This window comes from Artibeus jamaicensis, unplaced genomic scaffold (assembly GCF_021234435.1).
Source record: "Artibeus jamaicensis isolate MK-2021 breed Jamaican fruit bat unplaced genomic scaffold, CSHL_Jam_final contig_519, whole genome shotgun sequence".
Classification (NCBI taxonomy): Eukaryota; Metazoa; Chordata; class Mammalia; order Chiroptera; family Phyllostomidae; genus Artibeus; species Artibeus jamaicensis.
This window is the reverse complement of record NW_026521871.1, coordinates 53,409,558-53,436,955: the sequence shown is the minus strand read 5'-3', so window position 1 is coordinate 53,436,955 and position 27,398 is coordinate 53,409,558. Positions and strand designations below refer to the sequence as shown.

Genomic DNA, 27,398 nt, shown 5'->3' with positions numbered 1-27,398 from the left:
GCTCTGGGGAATGATCCTTAGGGTGGCACTGCTGCAGTCTGACTCCCAGGGATCCTTGGGATCAAACGGGATCTGCCTGGTAACAGAACTGGGTCTCTGACTATATTCTATCCAGGGCGGAGCCCATCCCATAGTCAATGTGATGTCAGGGAAAGAGTGCTGGCCCTGGCTGCTGCGGCTCAGTGGACTGAGCAACGGCCTATGAACCGAAAGGTCACGGGTTCGATTCCCAGTCAGGGCACCAGCCTGGGTTGCATGCCAGGTCCCAGGCTGGGGACATGTCAGAAGCAACTGATCAATGTTTCTCTCACACAGCCATGTTTCTCTCCTCTTTCTTCCTCCCTTCCCCTCTCTCAAAAAGTAAGTAAATAAACTAAAAAAAAAAACCAAAAAGCACACTGGCTCAGGTCAAAACCAATTCATGTGAACAGGGTGGAAGTTCTCTGGGCCCCAATTTCTGTAACGGAAGGGGGCTAGACCACGAGGATTTCTAAAGGGCTCTTTTGCTCCCATATTGATTCGATGGTATTAATATCAACATGCTCTAACAGCAGGACAATTAAATAAATTTGAGACGGGGAGGTGACACGCAAGGGGAGGAGACAAAGGGCCAGGCTAGGTGTCTGGTGCTTCCTCACCCACAGAGTCCAAGACAGTGCCCCGCAAAGGCGGAGTTGCGAGATACCTGCAGAGTTGAGGCCTCCCACAGCGTAGATAAGCCCAGCGATGGACGTGCAGCAGCGAGGCCGCGTCCGGAAAGCTGGCAGGTGGGGCCGGCGCTCTGGCATGAGATGATAGTCCTTTGCTTCGTCTACCAGGTCCCTGAAATAAGGGGCAAGATGCTAGGACAGGAGGCATCCTCCCAATGTGGTCCACATTTACAGTTCCAAGCCCAGCCCCCCCACCTCCAAATGCAGGGGGAACCTGGGAAGAGAAGCCTTCTAGAAGGTTTGGTCTCAAAGAACGCAGCTGAATCCAGGAGAAAGCACACACAGCTTTTGAGACACACTCAAAACTAGGGGAGCAAGACGAGCTGAGCTCGCCTTGGCAAGTGTGATCAGAATGACTACCTTCTAACAGGCACATAGCCGGCAGGAGAAAAACAGGGTGGAGGCTAAAACAGTGGGCTTTGGGGAGGAGCCTGTATCCTTTCGCCCCTCCTCCTGTCCACACTACGGCTCACACCCCACAATGAACCATCTCTCACCAGGAGCCAACTGCTGCTGTTGGATTTTCCTGCCTCAGCCCCAGCCCACCATTCCACCTTCTACACCACAGTCCAAGCCATGTTTCTAAGAGCCTTTGATGGCTACGTAGTGTCTACAGAAGGAAGTTCAAACCCCTCAACAGGACCCTCGAGGCTGTGTGCCATGGGTCCCAGCTATCTCCGGTCACACCTCACCTGACCCGACACATACCTTCATTCTGCTTGCACCAAGCCACTGACTGCCTCCAGAACCAGCCATGCATATGACAAGTAATGGCTGGTTTGAAGGAGGATAAACATTTTTCTCTGCTGCTCTACCTTTATAATGATCCCTCTGTAGGGCTACCATCTTTGGAGCTGCCTGGGCAGCCCCACTGGCCATGTCGTCACCGAGTGACTTGGGATGAGAGTTTCACATGCTGGTGCACAGCCCCTGCTGCCTGCCCACCACTGCTGTGGCTCACACCCGCCTGAGCGCTGGGCACTGACTAACATTCATGGAAGAGGAAGAGGAGCCCCAGGAAGTCGCCACTAAGTCAGCGGCTGGTGTGGGTAGGGTCAGGGCAGCCAGTAGACATCAGCATATTCATGAACAACTTAGTGGATGGAGATGCTTAAAAACCCTCAGACAATTTAGGGAGAAAGCCCGTTCTGCCTCCATACTCCCATACTGCGCATTTCCCTGCCCAAAGTCTGAGACCCAGGCTCCTGCAGGCTCCAGACAGAAGCAGACCAGTTGGTGTGTTGCGAGTGAAGATGGACCACTCCAAATCTTCCTCTGCAGACCCGCGGCAGCACCCTGTGCAGGCCCACCCCCGCTCACCTGCATTTGTGGCAGCAACGCACCAGGTCATCCTGCTGCACTCGGTCTGACAGGAATTGGGGCCGGCAGAGGGGCAGGCGGATATTGGACAGCAGCTCAGGCAGGCAGGGCCCCCTCTGCTCCCGGTCGTACCTGACCCAGGCCAGCACGGCTTCAAAGACCTGCCACGGCAGAGAGCGGGAGCTCTGGAAGCAACTCCTCCCAGTCGGAGGCCACATCCCCAAGCCCCTCAACCTAAAGCCCTTCCACTCCCTCTCCTGAGGCTGTCCCTGGATCATTTCGTCCTTCTCTCTTGTCTCCTGAATCCACGCTTTTCTACTTCCCCAGCTTCCCGTTTGGTCCAAACTCGAAACACAGACCTAGGTGACTAACAGTTCATTATGGAAACCTGTTAATGGTTCCTTATTCCTTTCTGCTTTGCAACCAAAACCCTGTTTGCCTTCCTTCCTGCTGCTCCTGTGCCCTGCTCCTAAATTCCCTCTAAGACCCTCCACCAGCCTGGCTAATTCCTCTGCTTACACTGTCCGCTTCACCTAGAATGTCCCCTCATTTCCTCTTCATCTAAACCCGCTCCCCTTCCTTTATGATCTGGGTCAAGATCCATGTCCTCCAAGGAGCCCTCCCCAATGGCTCTAGTCACAGGAACATCTCTCCCCCAAACCCTCCAGCCCTCACACATGTATCACTCCAATACACGAGCTGCCCAGGTCACATTCCCTGCTCTTAGGATGAGCGAGCTCACGGTCTGCTCTTCTACTGCTCACTCTTATTCAGGGCTGAGGGCTCTTTAGATATTAAAGAAATGAGCTGAGTTAAGACTAACATGCCAACGGCCTGCCTCCGGGGGCCTGGGGCTCCTCCCGCTGAGGTCAGGCCGGATGATTGATTCCAAACACCCAAGCTGCTCTGCCACGGCTTTGGTCAGACTTCCGGTGGACGGACTGGGCAGAGGCCTTGCGGCGGTGGCACTCCCAGTGCCTGCAGGGCCGTGTCCGTACTTCCACCCCTGCATTCAACGCCCTTCACTGCCCAGCCCTTGCCGCCCTCCGCTCAAAGTATTCACCACCGTCTTCACATGACCTGCACCCCGTCTTTGTTGAGGAGAAAGGGTCGCCCTTCGGGCCTCTCTGGCTCCACTCTCACTCACTTTTTTCCTGACCACCCCAAGAACATGTCCTCTCTGTCCTTGGAGGACCTGCGCGCTCTCACTCCTGGCTTTGCCAGCAGGTCCACCTCTTCCGTAATTTTGAGTGCGCTAGTACCTGCCACCACCTCCAATCCTTACAGCTCAGTAATGGGTGCCCATTAGCCTTTGACACGGCTGCCCCTCCTCCAGCCTCCCTCTCGGGCCTCCCCCCGACCCCAGCCTATGCGCTCACCTCTCTCTTACCCATGGGCTGCCTGGGGGATAACGCAGTGCCCTCAGTTCCCACGACACGCACTCGTCCCCTCACACTCACCGGTACACAAACCCCTATTCTGGTGAGTCCTGTGTCTTCACTCACCCCCACTCTGCACCTGCCCCCTGCGGGTGGCTGACAAAACGTGCAGCAGGGCAGACCCGCTGGTCTTACATCTGCGGCTGCTCCTGCCATCAGGCCCTGCTTCCTCCCAAGCGCCCTCCATTTCCCTAGCGCCCTCCGCGTTCTCGCCCTCCCCCAGAGGCCCAGTTCATACCTAGCCATCTCTCCTCAATTTCTAACGCTCCTTCATTCTCACTCTCAGCTGAAACGAATCAGACGAGAATGTGAATAGACTCTACCAGAATCTCCCCTCCCCCCCTGCTCCCTCCCCGCCCCCTGCGTGGAGCATGCCTATCAAATCTTTGTCCTGGTGCCTGGGATGGGTCCCTTCTCACCCCCCCAGGACATCAAGGCCTCTCCCTTTTCTCCCACGTTAACAATTCTTCCCTGCCTTCTGGAAAATTCCCAACGGCAGCCAAACTGCACTATAGTTTCTCTCATCTTAACAAACCAACCCCTCTTGACTTCATATTCCCCACTGGCAACGGCCCCAAGGCTCTGCTCTCCTTTAGAAAAAGACTCTTTCCAAAGTTACCTATACTGATTTCTAGCTCAACGCAACATAATTTTTAATGGTAGATACTGGAAATAACCCAAATACCCAAGAATCAAGGAAGCAGGGTTGATAAAATCAATGGAATAATATTTGGATTGTAAAATCATGAAAAATGCCCATGATATAACAAACCCATAATAATAAATACCAACTACATGCACATCATGCTCTTCATTTTGTTAAAAAAATAATGAAAAGAAAAGGAAAACAAACATTGGAGAGAGCCGCAGCCGAGTGGCCGGCGGACGGCCACCGGGCTCCACGCACCTGCTCCTCGGACCTGACGTTCAGCTCGTCCCGGGACACCAGCTCCAGCACGTCCTCTGGCGGCAGGGCCAGGAACTCCTCCGACACGGACACCTCCACGAAGTGCTGGTGGACGAAGCTGTTGGCTGCGTCGTACAGCACGGCGCACATCATCGTCTCCGCGAACTGGCGCACTCCCAGGCAGTTTTTAGGGTGAAGCCTTTTGCACAAGAAAGAAAGAAATGAAAACTTCAGAGGAAGAAAAACACTGATCTTCAAATCATTCTCAGGTTGGCTCTGGGAGAAGCCACAGAACAACAACAAAAAACTCCCACAAATTTTGTCCTCAACCTTGGAGAAACTCCCAGTGTCACACGAGGTGTGTCTTTGGGACTTCACTTGCAAAGGTATTATTTAAATCAGGACAGATGATCCTCAGAGGGTCTGCCTCGCGGGCTGGTGCTCTGTGCGGCTGGGTGGGATGCGCTCTCCGGGAAGCTCTCGGGAGGAAAGAAAAGGACACGTACTGAGAACCAGTTTGCTGTCCCTGGGCTGCTGACACTCTTGGCTGAGTATCCACCGCTGGTCACCAGGAAGATGCCGGAGTTGTGGAACAAGAGCTTACTCCTGGAGGAGAAATGGCTTCTCTAACACTGGGACCCTTACACTGATTTCTGTTTTTACACAGATAGAGGCTCTCCGGGTGGTTTAACACCTAGGCAGCTATCACTTATTATCTCCATCAGTGAGTCTAGGACACACACATTCTCCAGAATCTCTGGAACAACACTGTAAAGTAGTAATTGCTCTCGTTTTCAGATGGAAAAGTGAGGCCCAGAGCTAAAAAGGCTGTAGCATCAGGGCATGAGAAAACTGCACTAAAAATCCTTCTCTAAGCACCTTTTAGATGACCCGACTTTGTAACAGAGCCTGGATCCAGTGTTGACGGTGATGACCTCCAATGCCGCTAGGTGGAGCTATTGTCCTTTGTGAGAGTCGCCAGCACCAACCTAATGCTTTCCGGAATGCCTACTCCATCATTCTTCAAACTCTTAGGAACACAGAGTGGAACAGCCCAGTCTGTGTCCATAAGAAGCTTACAAATGAGTAGGCAAGGCACTGTCCACCCCACACTCCCAGGTGCAGCCCTCCAGCCTGCATCAGGTGGCATCCCAGGGCAGGGGCAGGCCAGGTTCTGGGACTACCGAATCTCTATCTGCAGAATCTGGAACGAGACAACCTACCTCATGATGAAACCACTCACCATGCACCCAGCAGAACACCTCCCCGCCTCCCACCAATGCTAGGCAGGCATCATCACTGTGGCTACTAAGACTGGCTGCACACACAGAGGTGCCCAGTGATGTCCTTGAGCAACATAAAGGCAGGACACGGACAGCAGGCAGGGCTCACAGAGCTGGTAAGTGAACTGGGCTGGTGCAGTGAGAGAGGGAGAGGTCAGCTCTAAGAGGGGACGAGGTTCAGAAGGGCAGATCTGAGGCAAGAGGAACACCGGTCTTCAGGCCAGGGACCTGGCGGTCAGAGTACTCGGGTGGGGACCAGGCCTGGGAGAGCACAGACACTGGCGCGCTCACTGCTCTGGTTTCTCCCTGCCTGTGCATAGTGCAGCACTAATTCTCGTGTCCGAGGCTCTACTGGTTAAAAGGCAGGTTTTCCCTGAAGACGAAGAGCTCTGCTTGCGTCTTGAAGGGGAGGAAGATCCTTCTTATCTGCTCAGTCATCAAAAGTTCATTGTCAAGGGTTGGATGTAGGTAGGATAAACCCATGGTCCTGACCCTAAAAGAGCACGCAGTGACTGCTCCCAGGGAGCTCAGGGGGACAGAGTATTCCAGGAGGTAAAACTTGGGTGGGCTCGTAAAGAGTTGAAAGGAAAACAAAGATCAAGAATTTCAAGGAGGGTGAAGGATCTAAACAAAGAAGAGATGTCTGTGGAACATTCAGGGAGCACCGAAAACATCAGCGGGGTGAGAACAGACAGCTGCATTAGTAGCTGATCAGACTGGACAGAGGACTGGAAGAAGAGGTATGGGCAGGCCAAGGGCAAGTGCAGGCAGGGCTTTGTAAGTCATGTTCCTCAAAGGGTCACCTGAGCACCACCTGACACTGATTTCAAGAAAGATCATTTCTGCGGAGTCCCTTCCCAGCTCCGCCCTTTGTAAAACTCTCCACGCTCTCAGGACTTGGCTAAGTGGCAGGGATCCCGGAAATGAAGTGGTCATGCTCCCCATCACAGGCCAGGCCCCCCAGAGCACCTCACCGTTCTCGGAGGAACGTGCAGCAGGCATCTTTGATGCTTTGCAGCTGCAGGAAGCTCGCCCCCATCAGCAATGACTGGACATTTTGCTGGTCAATGGCAAGGTGGCCGTTGTAGGCAAAGTTGATCAGAGCCTCCAGGGCGCTAGATGAAAGAGGAAAGATGCTCTTTAGAGACGGGTGTTGGCCCCAGAGACTGGGGCCCTGAGTGAGCTGACATTCCTCCTGGGAATGGATGGGCCCTGCTCTAAACAACCTGTTTCAAACCCCAGCCCTTTCAGAACCCGTCTGAGTGGAACAGTGACTTCACCATGGCCAGACTCGCTCTACTTCTTGTCTTTATTGCCCAAATGATTTCACAAGAGAAAATTCTAAAAAGAAAAAGCAATTACCCACATTGCCACTACTGAGCAGGTCAATGGCGGCCATTTTTCTAGGTTCATTTTCAGTCCCTATTTGCCTCCAGGCATAAATTGTGTAACTATTTATACAATACCTATGAGGCCCTTTACCACGTTGCTACACTGCCTTCATGTTTACTGGTTTTAGTGGCTGCCACGTATGAATATGCTGAAATATTTATTTTCTTTATTGCTAGGCATAATAGCTATCACCGTCTTATTGCCACTAAAAACAATGGTTTTAGATTACAATTTCTTTGGAATACATTTCCAGAATGAGCTTCCCAACATGTTTTCTCCCTTTTAATGCACTGAAAATAAGGTCTAAATTCCGCCTGCAGGGCCGTGTGTGGCTGGGCTCCTCTCCACCCTCTGACCTGACCACCTTCCACTCTGTCCGCCCTCACTCTGGTCCAACATGCTGAACACGCTCTCACCTCAGGGCCTTTGCACTGGCTGCTCCCTCTGTTTGGAGGGCTCTTCCCCCAGATGGCTCACTCCCTCACTCCAATTAAGGTCAAAAGTCACCTCATCACAGAGGCCTTCCCTGATCACCCTGAAATGGCATAGACCGCCACCATCATTCGCTAGCCTTTACTCCGCTTTCCTTTTCGGACATCACTCTCACTGCCCTGACAACTCATTGTAACTGTTTATTGCCAGATCCCCATTGCTAACAGAGGTGCGTTCTGTCCTGTGCCCCAGGGCCAACCTCAACACCCACCACAGGGGCCTGGTCAACCTCCGTTGAAGGAGGCATCTGCAGTGTGCACGGGGACCAGCACGGCTCCTTCAGACACAGGCCTCGGAGAAAACAGTGCACCCTGCCCCTGAGACCCTTCTGTGTCTGTCCTTACAACTTCCTGGCCCGTGACTTTGGCCTTGCAGCGGGTTCTGTGCATCCTCTCCATGCACCGGGTCAGTCACCTTCCCGGCTCCTTTCCCAGGAGTTTTCCCCACCGTGAGATTAGGCAACAAATGAGGTTACTGGCTAGTGTTTTAGAGTCACTGGTTTGTTTACTGTCTCTCCACTGACGAGACTGTCACTGCCCCGTGTCACCCTGTGTCACGTTTGCTGTTGCATTCCCAGACCCCAGAAAAATGTTAGGCCCATAGTAGGTGTGCAGGGAACTCCGAACACGGACTAGATTATAAACAAAGAGACTAATTCATAGATTTGCAGCAAAATCTTTTTTTAAATGATTTAACTTATTTTTAGATAGAGAGGAAGGGAAGAAGAGAGGGAGAGAAACATCAATGTGTGGCTGCCTCTCATTTGCTCACTACTGGGGACCTGGCCCACAACCCAGGCATGTGCCCTGACTGGGAATCGAACCAGCGACCCTTTGTCTGGAGCTCAGTCCACTGAGCCACACCATCCAGGGCTGCAGAAAAATCTTTTAAGTGACTGACATAAACATGCCTTTTTCCTCTCAAGACCCCAAAAGGCATACTATGGAATATGTTTCTAAAAAGTCTTTAGATAAAAATCAGGACAGTATTTTCACAAAAAGTGTCCAGGACTACGTGACTCTAGATATAAGAACAACTTCAAATAAGCGCCTAAATGATGAGATTTCAGGGGTGAGAGCACTGCCTCCTACCCCGAAAATTACTCTAGGAAGGAACCTTCGACACTGGCACTATGGACGTTTAGGCCAACACTATTCCTTGTTGTGAAGGCCTGTCTTGGATGAAAGATGTTTAGACGGGATAATCTCTGAGCCTGACCCCTTGGGCTTCCGTATTCTTATTCATCAAATAAGCATGTTTTTTGCTCCCTTCCAGACCTGTGTCACCTGTTAGCTATTTAAAATTACATTTAAATGAACTGAACTTAAATACAATTTAGAATTCAGTTCCTCCATCCCACCAGTCACATCTCAAGCGTTCACGGCGACATGTAGACTAGTGGCCGCCACTCTGGAGAACACTTTCATCACTGCGCAGCATTCTAATGGATGACACTACTCTAGACTGATGAGAAGACGCTTATTTGAAAGATGATTTTTTCCTTGGCCAAGTGGCTCAGTTGGTTGAAGCACCTTCCCGTGCACCAAAGGTTGTGGGTTTGATTCCCAGCCAGGGCCCATATGTAGGTTGTGGGTTTGATCCCTGCTCGGGGGCCACATGGGACAACCGATCCATGTTTCTCTCTCTCTAAAATCAATACACATATACCTGGATGAGGATTAAAAGGAAAAAAAATAAAAAGATTTTGCCAGCTAAAACAGCTAGCACGTAAAACTACAGAGATTTATATACCATCGCTTTGTACCTGTCTCAGCCAAAAATCGCATCTTGAACTTCAGTTCTGACTAAATATACACGCTAACAGAGTAAAACAACATATCAAAATTCTCCGCACATCAACCCTGACTCGGGCCACCAGCTGAGGTTCTGGCTTGTTTACCAATCAGTACGTGCGTGGAGCTGTGCCACAGACACTGTGTCCCGCTGCAGGCCCCGAGGGGCACCAGACGCAGGGCAGAGAGTGGGCCTGGAAGCGCCAGTAAACCGAAGGGAGGAGTCTGGTACCTGGGGTCCATTCCCTGCATTACAATCTCATCCTGCTTGCACTCCATCATGTCATTTGTAAACATTGCGTGGAAGTATGGGATGGAGGCGGCTAAGACGATCCGGTGAGCGCTGAATTTGTGGTCGCCAATCTGCGGACAAAGTAAAATACAAAGAGAGAAACTGAGAAATGCAAATACACCCTGCCCCTTCCCCAGTGTAACCCACCCCCCACTGGAATGGCTCAAAGACATCCCACTACGTGACAGCTGAGGTTTATCATGAAGTCCCTTGAGTATTTTTGATTCGGCGTACTCAGTTACAATAGAAGGTAAATAACACATTTCAGAGTGGTTAAAAAATGTAAGTCTGAATGTTGTAAGTGGCAGTTTTTACTTGCATGGCAGTCTTCCCTGCACCCCTCCCAACCCCTCACCAGCTCCGGGACCCAATTTCTCTCACACTGAACCCTGATCCCAGTTTTACTACAAAGCAGATGAAACAGACAAACTGGCCAAGAACCCTGAGGCCCCGAACAACAGGTTCCTTAAGAAGAGTACCTACATGGTGACTGAAGATGAGGAGAAACGAGACCAAACTTGAATAGGGGACATACGTGGAGATCAAGGACAGGGCTGGCATAGTGGGCACAGAATTGGGGGGGTGTCCCTGGGTACCAACCAGGCTGAGGCAGACCCCAAGGAACCCAGAGTTCCTCTTAGGAAAATGACAGTGGCAGCCGCTGGCTGGGGGCTGTGCCGACGCCTGGCTGTGCACCGCGCAGCCCACGGGGCGCGGGCCCACAGCTCCCTCAGGGATGGAGGCAAACTCTCCGATTTGTGCCAAAGCCTCACTGATGCATCATTAGCCTAGGGAGGTCTACAAAGTCCTTTCCAATTATCTGTCAAAAGGATATTCCCTTCATAAGCTTTGCCATTTATAGCTCCAAGCTGCATAAGCATTTTCACTTAAGAACGATCTGTTCTTCAGAAAAAGCAAAACTGTCTTTTCCCCCCTTTCACCGAATGTCACTGTCTCACTGCCTGAGACTCATCTCAGGATCACACACCCAGTCTTCCCAACACCGACGGATCCGCCCCAGATTCAGATTACATGAGCACCTCAAATAACCCCAGTCCCCGTGCTCCTTGACCACTGGTGTCGGGGACATCAAATGACTGTGTGCTTGGGGGTTCTTCATAATAAACAGAATCACAGCAACACATACACATATTTCTTAAAGTTGTTCTATGGGCTTATGATAATGAAAACCAGTGGTTTCTGGTTCCGTCTCCTGCTCCCAGGAACAACCTCTTCTGGTATTCTACCTTTCTAAGCGATATGCCTATAGTCTCTCTTCTTGAGTTTTCACTTTTAGTTATTACTTGTGATAGTTGGTCTCCAAACAGCCCCCAGTGATCCACCCGCCTCCTGGCGTTCACACCCTTGTGCAGTCCCCTCCCACCAAGTCCCAGGGTTGGTCTGTGTGACTGATGGAACAGAGAATTGATGACGGTATGTCACATTTAAAGCCAGAGCTTAAAAGGCACTGTACATCCCTCTGACCGTCTCTCCTGGACCACCTGCTCCCGGGAAAGTCAGGTAACAGCACCTTCCTGAGGCGAAGCCCATGAGGAGGGGAACCGAGGCCTCTTCCTGCAGCTACCTGGGTGAGGCGGGGGAGTTCAGCCCCATCGGGCCTTCAGATGACCTCGGCCCGTGGTCCGCACGCTGGACCAACCAGCTGCGACCTCTAAACTGCTTCCAAATTCCTGACCCATAGACATCGAGGTAAGAATACATACTTGTTCTTTTAAGTCACTAAGTTTCGGGGTAATTTGTTATGAAGCAAAAGATAAAATAATCATTATATTACCTATTTAATTCTTATAATGGAAGGTCAGAATTTTTTTCTATTCCGCTTTATCATTCAATATAATTATGTCAAATTTTGGTTAAATTAGTATTAAGAGTTATATTCTTAGGTTTATGTAAATATTATTTGTAGCCAAGCCATGATGTATGCTATGGTGACATTTCATTCCTTGTGTAATATTTATTTTCCCTGGAGGTAATAAAAAAGTGTACAACTCTATTTTTTTTAACATTTTAAAATGTGTACTTGAGTAAATATAAAGTACACATTTTATACTTATTCTCCACAATTAGGTAAGCTTGTGGAGAAGCTGACCAAGATACATAAAGTATGAGATACAAGTGTCCATCTAAATTTTTTATATAGTTTTTCTGTTTATAGAAAGTTTATTAAGAAGATGGAGGCATAGGTGGATGTGCCGTGCTTCCTCACACAACCAAGTTTAGAGACAACTAAATATTAGCAACAGAAAACACAGCCAGAACACAGAAAATTGAACTTTTCGGAAGTCCGTTAACAACAAATTCTTCAGCCTGACCGGTAAGGGGCGAAACCAGCAACTGGTGAAGCAGGGTTGCACAGGAGGACTCGGTCAGACGGACTCAGGCGCAGAATCCAGACGCACGGAATCCAGGCGCAGGGCTGGACCTAGTGAGCGACCGAGTGAGCGACCAGGCGAGCGACCGCGGGGGAGACAGCGGGGGAGCAATGTTGCGTGTTGACTGTGGTCGCGCATTTGTGCGCGGGTGGACAGGCGAGGGAGTGGGCGGTTGGACCAGGCCGGGCAGGTCCCCGCGGCAACCGGCAGTGGAGGGCACCGCCATTTCCCTGCTCTGACTCCACCTCCACATACAGCGTCATAACCCAGCGACTCTGAGTGGACCGGCCCAGGTGAACCACCTAAGGCGCTGCTCCTCACCTGGCTGTGAGAAACAGCAGAGGGGGTCGCCATTTCCCTGCTCTAACCACGCCCCCACATGTAGCGTCACAACCCTGCGACCTGGGAGTCCAAGTCACCGCTTCTCACACTTAAAGGGCCAGAACAGACCAAAAATGTCCCAAGAAGATCTCAAAGCCCCAGAGCCCATAGATCTAAGCAAAGAAGAAATAGCAAAACTCTCAGACGCACAGTTTAAAACACTGGTCATCAGGATCCTCACAGAACTGGTTGATTATAGCCACAAATTAGATATACATATGAAGGCGAAACTAATTGAAATGAATGGAATTGCACAGGACACCAATAGCAATGAAAAGGAAACTGGGACTCAAATCAATGGAGTGGACCAGAAGAAAGCAAATAATGGCCAAACAGAAAAGAGTCAAGAAGCAAGAATTCAAAGAAATGAGGAGAGTCTTAGGAACCTCCAGGACATCTTTAAACACTCCAACACCGAATTATAGGGGTACCAGAAGGGGGAAAGGCACAGCCACCAGTGGAAAACTTATTTGAACAAATAATAAAGGAGAATTTCCCCAATCTGGCAAAGGCAATAGACTTCCAGGAAATCCAGGAAGCTCAGAGAGTCCCAAAGAAGTTGGACCCAAGAAGGAACACACCAAGGCACATCATCATTACATTAGCCAAAATTAAAATGAAGGAGAGAATCCTAGAAGCAGCAAGAGCTAAGGAGACAGTCACCTACAAAGGAGTACCCATCAGACTGTCAGCAGATTTCTCAAAAGAGACCTTACAGGCAAGAAGGGGCTGGAAAGAGGTATTCCAAGTCATGAAATCCAAAGACCTACAACCAAGATTGCTCTATCCAGCAAAACTTTCATTTAGAATGGAAGGACAGATAAGGTGCTTCTCAGATAAGATCAAATTCAAGGAGTTCATCATCACCAAGCCCTTATTATATGAAATGTTAAAGGGACTTATCTAAGAAAAAGAAGTTAAAGAAACATGAACAGTGAAAGGACAACAAACTCACAGTTATTAACAACCACACCTAAAACGAAAGCAAACTAAAAGGACAGCTAGATCAGGAGTGGAAACATAGGAATCAAGATCTCAAGAAGGGTTAGCAACAGGGGAGTGGGAGGAGGAGAAGGGGGGAGAAGGTACAGAAAATAAGTAGCATAGACAGTAGATAGAAAATAGAAGGGGGGGCAAGAATAGCATGGGAAATATAGAATCTAAAGGACTTGAGACACATGGTCATAAACTAAAGGGGGGGGTAATGGTGGGGATGGGGGGATAGGGTGGAGGGGAATGAAGGGGGGAATAGAACAACTGTAACAGCATAATCAATAAAAAAATTTAAAAAAAAGAAAGAAAGTTTATTAAAGTTGCTTCGTGTACACTCTCTCATTTGTCGCTCTGGAAGTCCTTTAGTGTAAAGACTGTTCTTTTGTCCCATGACAGACAGCAGCCAGTGCCAGTGATCACTGCGGACCGCCACGTTGGCTAAATGCGGTTTCTTCTTGAGACCCAGGTTTCCTTCCATATTTCTGAGGTCACGTGTTATTATTTCTGCAGTGTCTGGTGCAGCTGGCGATCTACTTCCCTTCACATGCTGTGAAACTGAAGAAGAGTGAGGTGGCAGTCCTGCTGTCTCAGAACTTCTGACACACGGGGTTTCGGACGACCTCCTCTGCTAGGGAGCCTCATTTCTGGAGCAGGCGGCTCGACTGCCTGAACCACCTGCCGGCAGACGCCATCTTGCTGCCCGTCAGGACCCCCAAGAAGGGGCAGCTTCCCGTAACTCCCTTTATTATGTTTCACCAGGTACCCTGTCCTTCTGGGGATTCCCTCACCTCACCTATACTGGAACCCGTTTCCTGGGTCCCGTTTGTCCTCTTCCTCAGTTATCCCGGTGGGTCTTCTTTCTTAGGTAGAGCATCCTAAGAAAGAGTGTACTATAAACTGTTTTTACTCACACCATTGGTTTTCTGGAACCAAATGTGTCGGGTTTTTTTCCCCCTCACAAACTAATTCTCAAACTCTCAAACACCAACTGGCATCCTACAATTTAATTCAAACCTGACGCTGACTGCCTGGTGTTACTGTAGACCCCGCAGGGTAAGGGCTCAGTCCCACAAGAATGCCCTTGCTTCGGATGCCAACTCAAGTCTGGGCCACTCATACTTCTGCCTGATCAGCCATAAAGTTGGTGGTGGGGTTGCCCGCAACCCACTCCTCAGGTTTAATTGTCTGCTAGAATGGCTCACAGAACTCAGGGAAAACAGTTTACTTGTTGTACTGGTTTACAGTAAAGGATACAAAAGAACGACCAGATGAGGAGGTATATAGGGCAAGGTCTAGAAGCTCCTGAGCACAGGAGCTTCTGCCCCCGTGGAACTGGGGTGCGCTACTTCCTTGCGTGTTCATCAACCTGGAAGCCCTCTGAACCCCACTGTTTAGAAGGTTTATGCAGGTTCCATTACTTAGGCACGACTGATTAAGTCACTGGTCACTAGTGATTAGCTCAATCTCCTGCCTCCCTCTCGTCCCCAAGAGGGAGAGGGGTTGGGCTGCAAGTTTCAACCTCTAATCTCATGGTTGGTTTCTTTGGCAACCAGCCCCCACCCATCCTGAAGCTGTGTATATGCCCACAGCTCATTAGCGTAAACTCAGATCTGGGTGACTGTTCCCCTCACCTCCATCACAGAACAAAGACCAAACATAACAAAAGACGCCCTGATTTATCCCTGCCACTCAGGAGACTACCAGAGTTTTAGGAGCTCTGGGCCAGTAACAAGAGACCAAGACCAAATATATGTATTTCTTATTATATCACAATACCACAGGACCTATGCACAGTATGTCTAAAAATGTCTATTATCCTTAAACTTGGGTGACGGTTTAGCTGTCTATAACATTCTAGGTTGGGAATAAATATTTTTTATTTTGAGGGTATGGTTCCATTGTCTTCTTGTTGCACTTGAGAAATATAATGCCCCTTTGAACACTAAATATGTGGCTGCTCTTTCTAGAAGCTTTTAGAAGCTTTCTAGAAGCTTTTGCTCTTTATTCTCGAAGCTCTGAAATCTCACAATGGCTGTATCTTGGTACTGGTTCCCTTCTATTTACTGTACTACATCAGTCTATAAACGTTATTTTAGTTCTGGAAATGTCTTTTCATACCATTTCTCCAAGAATTTCTTCCTCTCTATTGTCTGTTTTTTTCTGTTCCTAAATTTTCATTAGTCAGGTGCTAGACCTCTTGGACTGATTCTCTAATTTTTTTTGTTTTTTTAATCAGTTCTTCCCTATTTTTCTTTTTCATTGGGTCTGTGAATGATCTTCCAATTTACTTTCCAATATTTCTGTATTGTAGCTTTTTAAAAAAAGATTTTATTTATTTATCTTTAGAGGGGAAGGGAAGGTGAGAAGGGGAGAAATATCAATGTTTGGTTGCCTCTCGTGCGTCCCCTGCTGGGAACTGGCCTGCAATCCAGGCATGTACCCTGACTGGGAATCGAACCATAGTTGTTTGGTTCGCAGGCCTGCGCTCAATCCATTGAGCTATACCAGCCAGGGCTGTGCTGTAGCTTTTTATAGTGGCTGTCACATTTTTAATTTCTAAGAGGTCTTTCTTATTTTCTAAAGGTTCCCTCTTGCTCAGCTCTGCAGGTGTGGCTTGGTTGGGCATTCCGGTTGGGGCACATGCCTGGGTTACGGGCTCAGTTCCCCTAGGTTCCTCTGGCATCAAATGTTTCTCTCCTACTCTTTCTCCTTCCCGTCCCCTCTCTAAAAATAGATAAATAAAATCTGAAAAAATTTTTTCTCCTCCTCTGCGCTTTTACTTTTTCCTCAGTTCTTATCCCCACCCATCCCCCCCCTTTGGTCTCTGTCTTTTATATTAGAGGCTTTCTTTGAATGTCTTGTGGTGTTTGGCTATCTGCTTATACATTTAGGGTCTGAAAGCTCTTTGTGTGGGGTTAGGCTTGTCAACTTGTGGACTTCACGTTAGGGTGACCAGGCAAGAATCTGCCATTTTTACTGAAGATCCCTGGAAGTAGTTGGTATCTTTAGAATGTTCTTTCTGGGGCTAATTTTATCAAAAGGATCTTCCAGTTTCTTGCAAGGGAGTGACTGCATGGAGATATTCTGGAAGTGAAGTAAGAGTGGGAAATGGTCCCACCATTCACAATGTAGAACTGTTGTCTTAGAGGTTTATTCTCAGTTGTGCTCCATATTACACCCCTTCTTCTGTGTTTTGTGTGCCTTTGGTTCAACAACTGAGACTAAAACTCTTGCCTCCAGAGAGAGTGGGGGACGGACTGTAGGCATATTGCTTTTCACACAGACTTTCAACTAATCTTCCTGTTTTCAGTATTTGGTCTTCAATTCTGGAGCTATTCCAGGGTTCCGCATTACAAATTCTCTTTCTTCTCAGTTTCTACCCCGGCAGACGCTTTCAGTTCCTCTGCCCGCTGCATCATCACACGTGGCTTTTGACAGTCAATTGATGGCTCATTTGCTGGCGTCTTTTCTCCCCCTTACTATCACTTTAATGGAATTACAGGAAGAAATGGATGTTAAAATGTGTTCAATTTGCTGTGTTCAACAGCTGTGCATTTATTTTTCATCCAGAAAATAGGAAAGAAATACAAAAGAACAAGCTGTATGAGCACAAACTGGGTGACCTGGTTTCCAAAAAAAGCTCAGCTATAAAGAAGACAGACCTAACTGGGGATATGCCAGCCAGATTACATCAGGATCCTGTATTCGGTTAAGGGCAACGACAAATCTGTCTTTATCTAGAAGAGGGAGAGACCAAGGTAAGGAAGGGAAAGTGATCCATCTTATGAGGAGCTCAGGGTAATTAATTTGGAAAAGATAATTCAGGGGGCACACAACAGCTGTCTCAAATCCTAGAAGGCCTATCACGTGGATGAGGGCAGGTCTAGAAGTTATAGGGAAGCTGATTTTTAAAAAAGATTTTATTTATTTTTAGAGAGAGGTGAGGGAGGTTGAGAAAGAGAGGAAGAGAAACATCAATGTGCCAGAGATACACTGACCGGCTGACTGCCTCTTGCCTGCCCCCAACTGGTGACCCGGCTTGCAACCCAGGCACGTGCCCTGACCAGGTATCACACCAGTGACCTTTCTATTTGCAGGCTGATGCTCAATTCACCGAGCCACAGCAACCAGGGCACAGATTTTATTTTAAAAAATAAGAGTGCTTAGAGGAGTCGTGAACTGTTTTAAGGGACTTTTAAAGGGACCTTCCATTGTACAATCCTGGGATCCTATACTTTCGTGAAAAGCTTAAAAAAAAAACCCAGATACTCTCATTTGTAGTCTCAGTTTTTAAAATGTCACTTAAAAAATGAGATGATTTCTTGAGTTCCTTTTGCTAAGTACCCATTATACATATTTTCTCATTTTAGTCCTCTGCATTAAATAGCTACTGTGACTTCTATTTTATAGACGAGTAAACCAAGATTTACAAGTTAGGTAACTTGCCCAAAAGTTAAATAGCAACCCTGGCTGGGTAGCTCAGTTGGTTAGTGTCATCCAGATACACCCAAGTAGCAGGTTCTGTCCCTGGTCAAGGCACATACAAGAAGCAGCCAATGAATGTATAAGTGCAACAACAAATCGATGTCTGTCACTCTCTCTATATAAATATGTATATACACATGAGGCCTGTCCAGAAAGAGTCCAGCCATTGTTAATGTAACGAGAACAGTTTGCACAACATCTGTGTAACCTGGCGGCCAGGGAGAGTGGACTAGAATGTGCATGCGTGAACAGTAACAACTTCACTGAACTAGTAGAGGGGGCGGTACGCTCTGTGGATTCGGCCTGTGTACTGTGAGGCTGTCGTATTCAAAATGAGTGAGCGAGTAAAGCAATGAATCTGCATCAAATTTTGCACTAAGCTGGAACATCCCTCCACGGAAACTATTTGGATGATTCAGAAAGCCACAGCTACGGGCAACTGGTGATTGCCAGCTTCATCATGACACTGCACCTGCTCATGACACTGCTCGTACATCACATCTCGTGCAAAATTTTTTGGTGAAACATCAAATCATGTGACTCAGCAACTCCCTCCCCCAGCCCAGATTCGGCACCCTGGGACTTCTGGCTTTTCCCCAATCTAAAATCACCTTTGAGCCCTGGCTGGTACAGCTCAGTGGATTGAGCACGGGCCTGCAAATCAAAGGATTGAGGTTCGATTCCCAGTCAGGGCACATGCCTGGGTTGCAGGCCAGTTCCCAGCAGGGGATGCACAGGAGGCAGCCACACACTGATGTTTCTCTCCCTCTCTCCTTCCTTTCCCCTCTAAAGATAAATAAAATCTTTTTAAAAAATAGAAATAAATAAAATTACCTTCGAAAGGGAAGAGATTTCAGACCGTCAATGAAATGCAGAAAAACACGATGGGGCAGCTGTCCTATGGACAATGTGTCTTGTATCTTTTTCAATAAATTCCTCTACTTTTCATAGTGCATGGCTGGATACTTTCTGGACAGAGTGTATATATTTTTAAAGTTAAATAACTATTATGGGGGGGGGAGAATTATGCTTAAGTTGTTTGCTGCTGGAGTTTGAGAGGGACTCAGTAAATTACACCTCTCCTCCCCGTTCAAGTTCTCAGGCAACAGAAATTCTTCAAATTAAAGATAAAAACCTTACAGACATGATAAAATTATAGAGAATTAAACACAAATACACAAGAGAATAAAAGTAAAATTGGGGGTAAAAAGTAAAACAGCTTTGTCTGGGAAAAATATCTAAGACAGTTAACTGAAGGGGAGAAAGATCCGATCCTAAAAATCAAGGGTACCTTAAATTGACGTGTTGCAACTTTACTATCCCGCATATTTATTTACAGTTATTTATTTATTTATTTATGTATAGAGAGGGGAAGGGAAGGAAAGAGAGAGAGACAGAAATATCAATGTGGGGTTTCCTTTCATGTGGCCCCACTTGGGACCTGCCCCACAACCCAGGCATGTGCCCCGATTGGGAATCAAACCGGCAACCCTTTTGGATTGTAGCCCGCACTCAATCCACTGAGCTATGCCGGCCAGGGCTGTCCTGTACTACTACAAATCGTGAACATAGTTGTCCTTTGACAACTGTCAAAAATCAAAGTGGCCCTATAATTCAAATACAGATACGAACAGGAAAGTAATGCGAAAAAGCTGGAAGAGCAGAAGGGGCAGTGAGGAAGTCTACGTTTTACTCTAAGAGCGTCAGGAAACCAGAGAACAGCACCAAAGAAGGGTCTTCAAGTTGATCGGGCCGCTCTGTGCAGGTAGAGCAGGAACAGCAAGTGCCAGTCACTTAGATCAGGAATGACAGAGAAGGGCCAGGTTGCAAACGGAAGATCAACTCAAGTTTTGGACGAGGTGACACGGAGTACCCGGGAGACAGCCAAACAGAGACTCTGTGTGAGAAGTGCACGAGTAAGTCTGGAACATGGAGGCGAGTCAAGGCTCAGCGGGCACTTCTGCGAGTCCTCAGTGTAGAGACAAGGAAGAGTCACTACGGGGCAGTTCAGAGGACAAAGAAGGTGTAACACAGCTTCGAGGAAGCCCAACATTTAAAGATCACCTAGTAGAGGATGCATCTGCAAAGGAGACAGAGAAGGCAAGAACAGAAAGGAAGAGAGGAAACGAGAAGCAGGCGACAGGTGCCTGCAGGTGGAGAAGGGGGCAGGAGCAGCGCTGGTGCACGCGCGCCACCAGGCAGGCAGGGGGCACGGCCACTGAGTTAGAAGGCTGACACTCACTATGTTCCTCAGACAGGCCATCCCCAACTTACGAAGCTAGATCACTTCCATTCATCTGACTTCTCAGGAGCTTTGAAGATCAAACACAAAGGTGTACAAGAACGGCTGAAAGGAACCTCATTTGACCAAAGCACCAAAGTTTCAGTGGGAAGAAAAGTGTTGTCCTGTGCAGCTCAAGGTGATGCTGCTGCCACTCGTGGATCTCGTTTGGAGGGATGGATCTGTGCTGATCTGTCCCAGCCTGGCCACCAACGCGGCAATACTCAAGGGCACATTCATAGACCTGGCAGAGGCGCTCTCATAATGGGATTAGAAGAATAAAAATGACTGTGTGGATGGGATTTGGAACAGACTGCGGTATTTAGCTTGTTCTGAGAGGAGCTGCAGAATGGCCTCCTTGGCCTCATTAAATTAGGTGATATAGAGTACACGTGGACAGACCGAGCATAGCATCGGGCATTTGGCAGAAATTTAACAAACCTTTTTAAAAGCACCCAGCTGCAAGTGGCAACCAGAAAAGACTATGATATAAATAACTGACACCCTCACAAGTTCAGTCTGATTAACAGAACCCTGGTCCAGAGATGAAAACTCTGAGTTTTAGGGCCAGTTGTAATATAGATACAAGCAAGTTGCCCAATTTTACCGCACTTCAGGTTCCCAGGTTGGAATATAGGGTTTTACTTATGGGGGCAGGGAAAGGACTATAATAAACAAACAAACAAACAAATGGAGATTCTCAAGAGAGGTGTTATAAATACTGGTAAATGTCACTGTCGTAAATCACTCTATTAGACCATTTAGAAAGCACAGCATAGCATTAAAGGTCAAAATACACGCCAGTCTCTTCCTCTGTGCCCACCCCAAGGGAGACACAGCACAAGCTACATGGCACATACAAACTGAGCCAGCTTCCAGGCCAGCTGTTCCCTCTTGTACAACCCAGGTCAATCTCTTCCCCTTCACCCCGAGCCTCAGTTTTCTCACCTGTAAATAGGGGGCTTGACCTGGATGTGGTTTCTCAATAGGTAGTAGTTGTGTTAATAATGGCAGCCTAACACAAATTCAGCAGAGCTTTCCTTTTGATTGTTATAATGTCTACATACATTCGAAAAGTATGTAGATGTAAAAGTAAAAGATATCACTTATCTGGCCTACAGACTGGTGCACACATGGATCTGAGGACCCCTTGCAACAGCTGTGCGGAGTCCCTTTGGCCCACAAATCCCCGCACCGAGGCTCTCTGGTGAGGGCAGTTGGACTACGACTAAGCAAAAGGAACCAGACATCCCGAGCACCTCTTCGTGGCTTGTTTACACACACACACACACACACACACACACACCCATTCTTCCTTGGAAAGACTGGGAAACTTTCCATTCCTAGCCCTGCCCTGGCGGTATCTTGGGACCAGCAGGGACAGTGCAGCATGACACCACAGGTTCGGTTCCCTCTCACAGGCAGGTGGGGCTCAAGATTTAACCAGCTGCTTATTCAAGCAGGAAAAGCAGCAGGGCAAATCTGAGCTGGGAGTCAGTCATATGAGACAGGCGTTCCCAAAGAAAGCAAGAGATGCCCAGAATAGATTTCTTTTTGATGGAAAACATTTTGATACTATTGCTCCTACCTCCAAGCTCACAATGAACATAAATAAAACAGTGAGTGAACAGTTAAGTGCCCAGCCTGTGCAGAAGGATTACCCTAGGGATCAGCGGGGTTTAAGACTAAGCTTTTAGGCAGTTACAAGAGATGCTGAAAGTGCATAATAAGCAGTAATCCATAATTTTACTGAGCACAACTTTGAATCATAAAGGCTATGAAGTTGGTGTGTAAAAATGAGCCTATAATGGAGATGTATTAGGGATGAGTTAATCTCTAAAATTCCTTTAGGCTAGAAAGCCAATAACTATAATTTTTTAAGAGTGTTTCATGGGTGGTAAGAACAGGTACTGTGGAACTAAATTACCTGGGCTCAGACCCAGCTTCTGCCAGTCACTAGCTGTGACCCTGGGCTAGTTACTTACCCTCTGTGTGCTTCAATTTATACCTTTGCAAAATTAGGTAAAATAGTACCTCCCTCATGTGGTTATTCTGAGGATGCAATTAGCTAACATGTGTAAAGCATGTGAAACAGTGCACCACACATATTAAGTGCTTTACAATTGCTTGTTAAATAAAATGTGCTCAAACTTAGAACTTACAATGGCAAAGTTGGGTAGGGAACAATGACCAAGAACCCACAAAGACAAAAATATTTTCTACCTGCCCCTTGATAGAAAAATTCACTGATATCTGCTCTAGAGTCACAGGGGACAAGAATTATGAAGAGCAGCATGAACACATTTTCTAGAAAGGAGAAGATGCTGACCACTTATTTAAGACCCCCACCCCACCGCATCCGAGCCCATGTCACACCTGATTTTCTGCTGGTATTCACAGACTCCCTCTGAACTAGTCTGAACGGCCAGCCCTTGTGGAATTCAAGGCTGAGATAAACAGTGTTTTTACAAAATGCTTGCTCCTTTAAAAGAGAAAATGAGCTGAGCCTACAATACAGGCGTTCATGGCGGAGCCTTTAATGGCCTGCATGGGCCTGCCACCATCCATGTGCCTTTTTAAAAAAATTTCAGTTTCTTAATCATAGTTACACAATTATTCTCTTTCTCCACCCTCCATGGAGTTTAAATGCTTTGATCAGCCTCAACAAATAACGCAGCCTTGTCCATCCGAAATGTAGGAGGTGGGCTGCACGGACATGTGTTGAAGCGTCCACCTTCCTACCCCAGGTATCCACCGATCCTCCACACCTTGTTCAGCAACCTCCAAGCACAAGGCCAGATCAGCCCAGCGCTCCACCCCCAACAGGAATCTTACTCAGACGTCAGTGGGTGAGGCTATTCTGTGTTGGAGATGTGAGACCTCAGTCTCAGGGACTGTGACTTCCTGTTGTCACCTACTCCAGGGGACTTCCAACTCCTGGAGGATAACAAGGTCTTGGATGCTACCCTCCAATACCCTTTAAATAGCTCAGCAGATGTTCATTGAACTAGACATACCAACTCTGTCCTCAGTAGCAGCCCAGAAAAGCAACAATTTCCTGTCAAACAAATTAACCTCATAGAAAAAAGTGGCAGTTTCACTAAAGATTACAGTCAAAATGAACTGTAGGCTCTCTTGGTTAAATTTAGAAAAGAAAATAAATAAATTTAGAAAAGAATATTGGAAACTGAGCAGGAGGCATTTTGATTTTCTACTTGTTTCCTTCAAATTTTTCTTACATATATAAATAGGTACAGTAAATCTTCAAATACACATAACAGTTGAGGGCTAGTACAACAATAATCTATTATTATTCACTAATTAGTAATCATATATAGTTATATAATATAGAGATACTAACTATATATTAATGTTATAATAACTATTAGTTATCTATAATATTATAATGATGCCATTTTAATAAGCTATTTTAGGTTACCTGTATTTTGCTGTGTATAATGTGCACCCACATTTTTGGCCCAAACTTATAGGGAAAAAAAAGATTTTGTTTTAATTTTTTAATTCAATTATTTATTTATTCACATATATTTAGAAACAGAACTGACCATCATATTCCAGGGTATTATTTTGTATCAGATATTGTCACTGCTTTCTCGAGTTACATTTTTAACACATAAGCATAAATAAAAATATTAAAAACATTTATATAGATATGGAATTATTAATACCTATGTATAATACGCATCCTTATTTTTGCCTCAAAAATTTGGGCAAATAAAGTACACATTATACGTGGCAAAATACGGTACTTGAAGGTAACAGAAAACACTTGTGGCTTCAACACATGCCACTAAAAACCTTCCAAAAACATGTGACTAGCTACAGACTCTGTCTCATGTCAGTTCTGTCCAGTGCTCCTGACCTTCTTCCAGGAACTTCTAACTTCACCGCAACCACATGACCCTACCTGTGACCTACGCACTCCCAGTCACACCCTTCCTTGGGATGTTTTGGGAGAAGGAGAAAAAGGGTCGCCCCTCCAGGGCAGCAGGGAGCTCTCAGATGCGCCACCCCCTCCACACTTGATAGACAGGTCTGCAGGGGGAGGAGGTTGCGGAGCGCGGAGGGAGAGTTGTGGCAGGGTTTCAGGTGCCCAGGCCCACCACCAACCCTGTCTTTTCTCCAGTTTGACTCCATGAGCTGGTAAGTGACTGGTCTCGCTGAGGCAGGACCGCCATTTTGGCCAGAGGTCTGAGCACTGCCATTCAGACAAACCCCTGGGGGAATCTGGAAAAGGGGAATCCTCCTTCTTGGCCTTAATCAATGGGTTAAAACTAAGGGTGGCTTCTTTCGGCTCTGATTGGGCCCTTGTGGTGCCTCGAGGCCCCCATTCTGCTCACCAGTCAGGTGTTACAGGACGGCATTGATCAACACTTTGGTGTCAGTACCATTACCGGTGTCAAAGGCAATGGCAAGAACAGCGTTTTATCGACTGGGAATGCTGAGATACACAGAGATGGTCAACAGGTATCCTCTGAACGGACGACTCACATGTTGAATTCCAAAGAGTTTACTTTCTTGGGAAAGTTACTATTTTGGATAGACATAACCATGCCCATCATCTGAATCCCCATAATTGAGGTCAGAAAAATAGGAACAAGGGCCTTGTAGTTCCTCCTCTGTGAGTGTGGACAGTAGAAATGCTGCGCCTTCCTTTTCTGCCACCATAACGATACCCTGATAATATTAATACCAATTCTAAACAATCTCTTGCAGAAAACAGAAGAGGAAGAGATAACCAGTTCACTTTATGAAGCTAGTATTAGCCTAACAGCAAAACTAGACAAAGACAGCACAAAGGAAACTGCAGACCAATACACCTCATGAATATAGGTGCAGAAATCCTTAACAAAGTATCAGCAAATAAAATTCAGCAACATATAAAAAGAGCTATATATCTTGACCAAGTATAGTTTATTCCAGGGATCCAAGGCAGACTCAATATTTAAAAAAATCAATCAATATAATCTACCATATTAACATCTAAATAAAGAAAAGAGAAGCTACACAATCTTTTCAATTGATGTAGAAATAGCATGTGACAACAATCAACAGTGATTCATCATGAACACTCTCAAAACACTATAAACAGCCCTGACTGGTGTGGCTCAGTGAGTTGGACGTCATTCTGCACACCAAAGGGTTGCAGGTTCGATTCCTGGTCAGGTTACATGCCTGGGTTGTGAGTAGGGTTCCTGGCTGGGGGCACACAAGAGGCAATCGATCGAGGTTTCTCTCCTACATCAATGCTTCTCTCCCTCTCTTTCTCTCTTCCCTGTTCCTCTAAGAACAAATAAGTAAAATATTTTAAAAATTAAAAAAGCATAGACAAATGGGACTACATCAAACTAAAAAGCTTCTGCACAGTTAAAGAAACATCAACAAAATGGAAAAGGAACCAACCATACGGGAAAACATATTTGTCAATGACACCTTGGACAAGGGTTTGATCTCCAATATATATAAATAACTCAGCCCTGGCTGGTGTGGCTCAGTGGACTGAGTGCCGGTCTGCGCACTGAAGGGTTGCGTGTTCGATTCCCAGTCAGGGAACATGCCTCTGGGTTGCAGGCCAGGGTGTGCAAGAGGGAACCAATCAATGTATATCTTTCGCACATTGATGTTTCTCTCCCTCTTTTTCTCCCTCCTCTCATTTCTCTTTAAAAAAAGTAAATAAATAAAGTATAAAGAGGGTTACTCCCTAACCTTATCCAAAATAGCTGAAATAAAAAGCTCAAGAAAAACATGGTAAGGCTTAGGGCCGTTAGTGGAGGGCTTGACTTCCAGGCTAACACAGCAGGGCACTCCTACCCCTAGAAGTAAGCCGACCTACAGCTGCCTAATTCAGGTATGTGTCTAACAAAGTAGAAGGTAAAGAAATGGAGGAAGGGGTTTGCCCTGTATCTTGAATGCTGGATGGACGCTTGTCCCACCACAAGCAGAAACTGCCAGTCCTCACAAACTTGTGGGGTTGGAAGACAGACAGCAAGTATAGTAAAGCACACAGGGTTCAGTCTGGGGCTTTGATGGCATTTTACAGCACACTGACTGAAACCCTTTAGTGATGCATCTTGGGTCTTTCTGCTTTAGGGGGCCCCACTGGGTAAAGTGACTCCAAAAGGGGGTGAGGGAGGAAGTGACTTACCACCTAGCACTTAAAAAAAAAAGACCTGGGGCTGTGGTCCCACATAAAGAGCCAGCTAAAATACTCAGGCCTGTCCCCCCTCTTCCAAACCCTCCCCTGCCTCCCACCCTTGTCCAGCAGGTAGAATGGGAGAGGGCAGGGAGACAGGAGGGCAGAGCCCACAGACACCACCAAATACTGAATTGCACCGAGAGCATGTCATCTGCAGATGCTTCTTACCAGCCCAGACTCTTCTCCGCGGGAACTGAAGCCCAGTCTGCATCCACCCCACCTCCCCAGTACACCTTCCCCCTTGCTCCTCCAGCCCTGCTCGCTCAAGAAACATCCGGTACGTGAACTTTCGTGCCCAGACCCCAGGACAGGCTCTTCCGGCCTGGATTACCTCTTCCCCAGCGTCTGTCTGTCAAAATCCTATTCACCCCCATGAGGGTGAAACCACCCCAGATATTTCCCCTGCGCTGGAAATAACTTCCATGCCATTGGTGTTCCTGGGGCCCCAGGGGATACCTGTGCACCTGTGCAGGTACAGAACTGATCACACTCTGCCTTGTCTCATAGCGAACTGACGGGTATCTCTCCCCACCGATCTGTAAATGCCAGAGACGGGGCTGACTCCCCCAGTCATGCCACCCCTTGTGCACCTGGCAAAGCACCAGGCACAGGTCAATGCACTTCAGTAACATGCTGACTGAAGGAGCAGCTCAAATGTAATGCCAGGGGCCTGTAGGGTAATTAGCAAACTTCTCGGCACTGGGCACGTTAACAAGAACTTTGCTCGGCAGGTATTTCACATGCTTCAGAAACTCAACACAGAGGGGGAAAAACAATGGAGCACCTCTACACTCTGTCCAGTACGGTAGGGGGAGTGGGGGTACAGTGCTGCTGCAATGCTTCTCAAACCCCCCGCCCACGGGGGCAGCATTGCCAGATGCAGTGCCGCAGGCCCGAGGTGGGCGCTGAGAGTCTGCATTCCTCACAGGCTCTCCGGCGAACCTGACGCTGTTTGTACAATGAAAATAAGTGATGAGGGGCGAAGGTACAACAGAAAAGGGGGAGTGACTGCACTGAAGG

General features: G+C 47.4%; 1 protein-coding gene and 1 pseudogene across 1 annotated transcript in view; both read right to left on the bottom strand.

Moving 5' to 3' along the window:
* The window catches only part of KLHL18 (kelch like family member 18), a 45,090-nt gene that overhangs the window by 6,756 nt on the left and 10,936 nt on the right, over positions 1-27,398 (bottom strand). Inside the window, exons 2-6 of the mRNA XM_053669073.1 lie at positions 9,569-9,699; positions 6,634-6,774; positions 4,377-4,575; positions 2,031-2,191; positions 686-822 (exon numbers count right to left, since the gene is read on the bottom strand). Coding sequence (XP_053525048.1) covers positions 686-822; positions 2,031-2,191; positions 4,377-4,575; positions 6,634-6,774; positions 9,569-9,699 — 769 coding nt within the window. The remainder of the gene's footprint in view (positions 1-685; positions 823-2,030; positions 2,192-4,376; positions 4,576-6,633; positions 6,775-9,568; positions 9,700-27,398) is intronic.
* Positions 13,812-15,032, bottom strand: LOC119037142 (alpha-ketoglutarate dehydrogenase component 4-like; annotated as a pseudogene).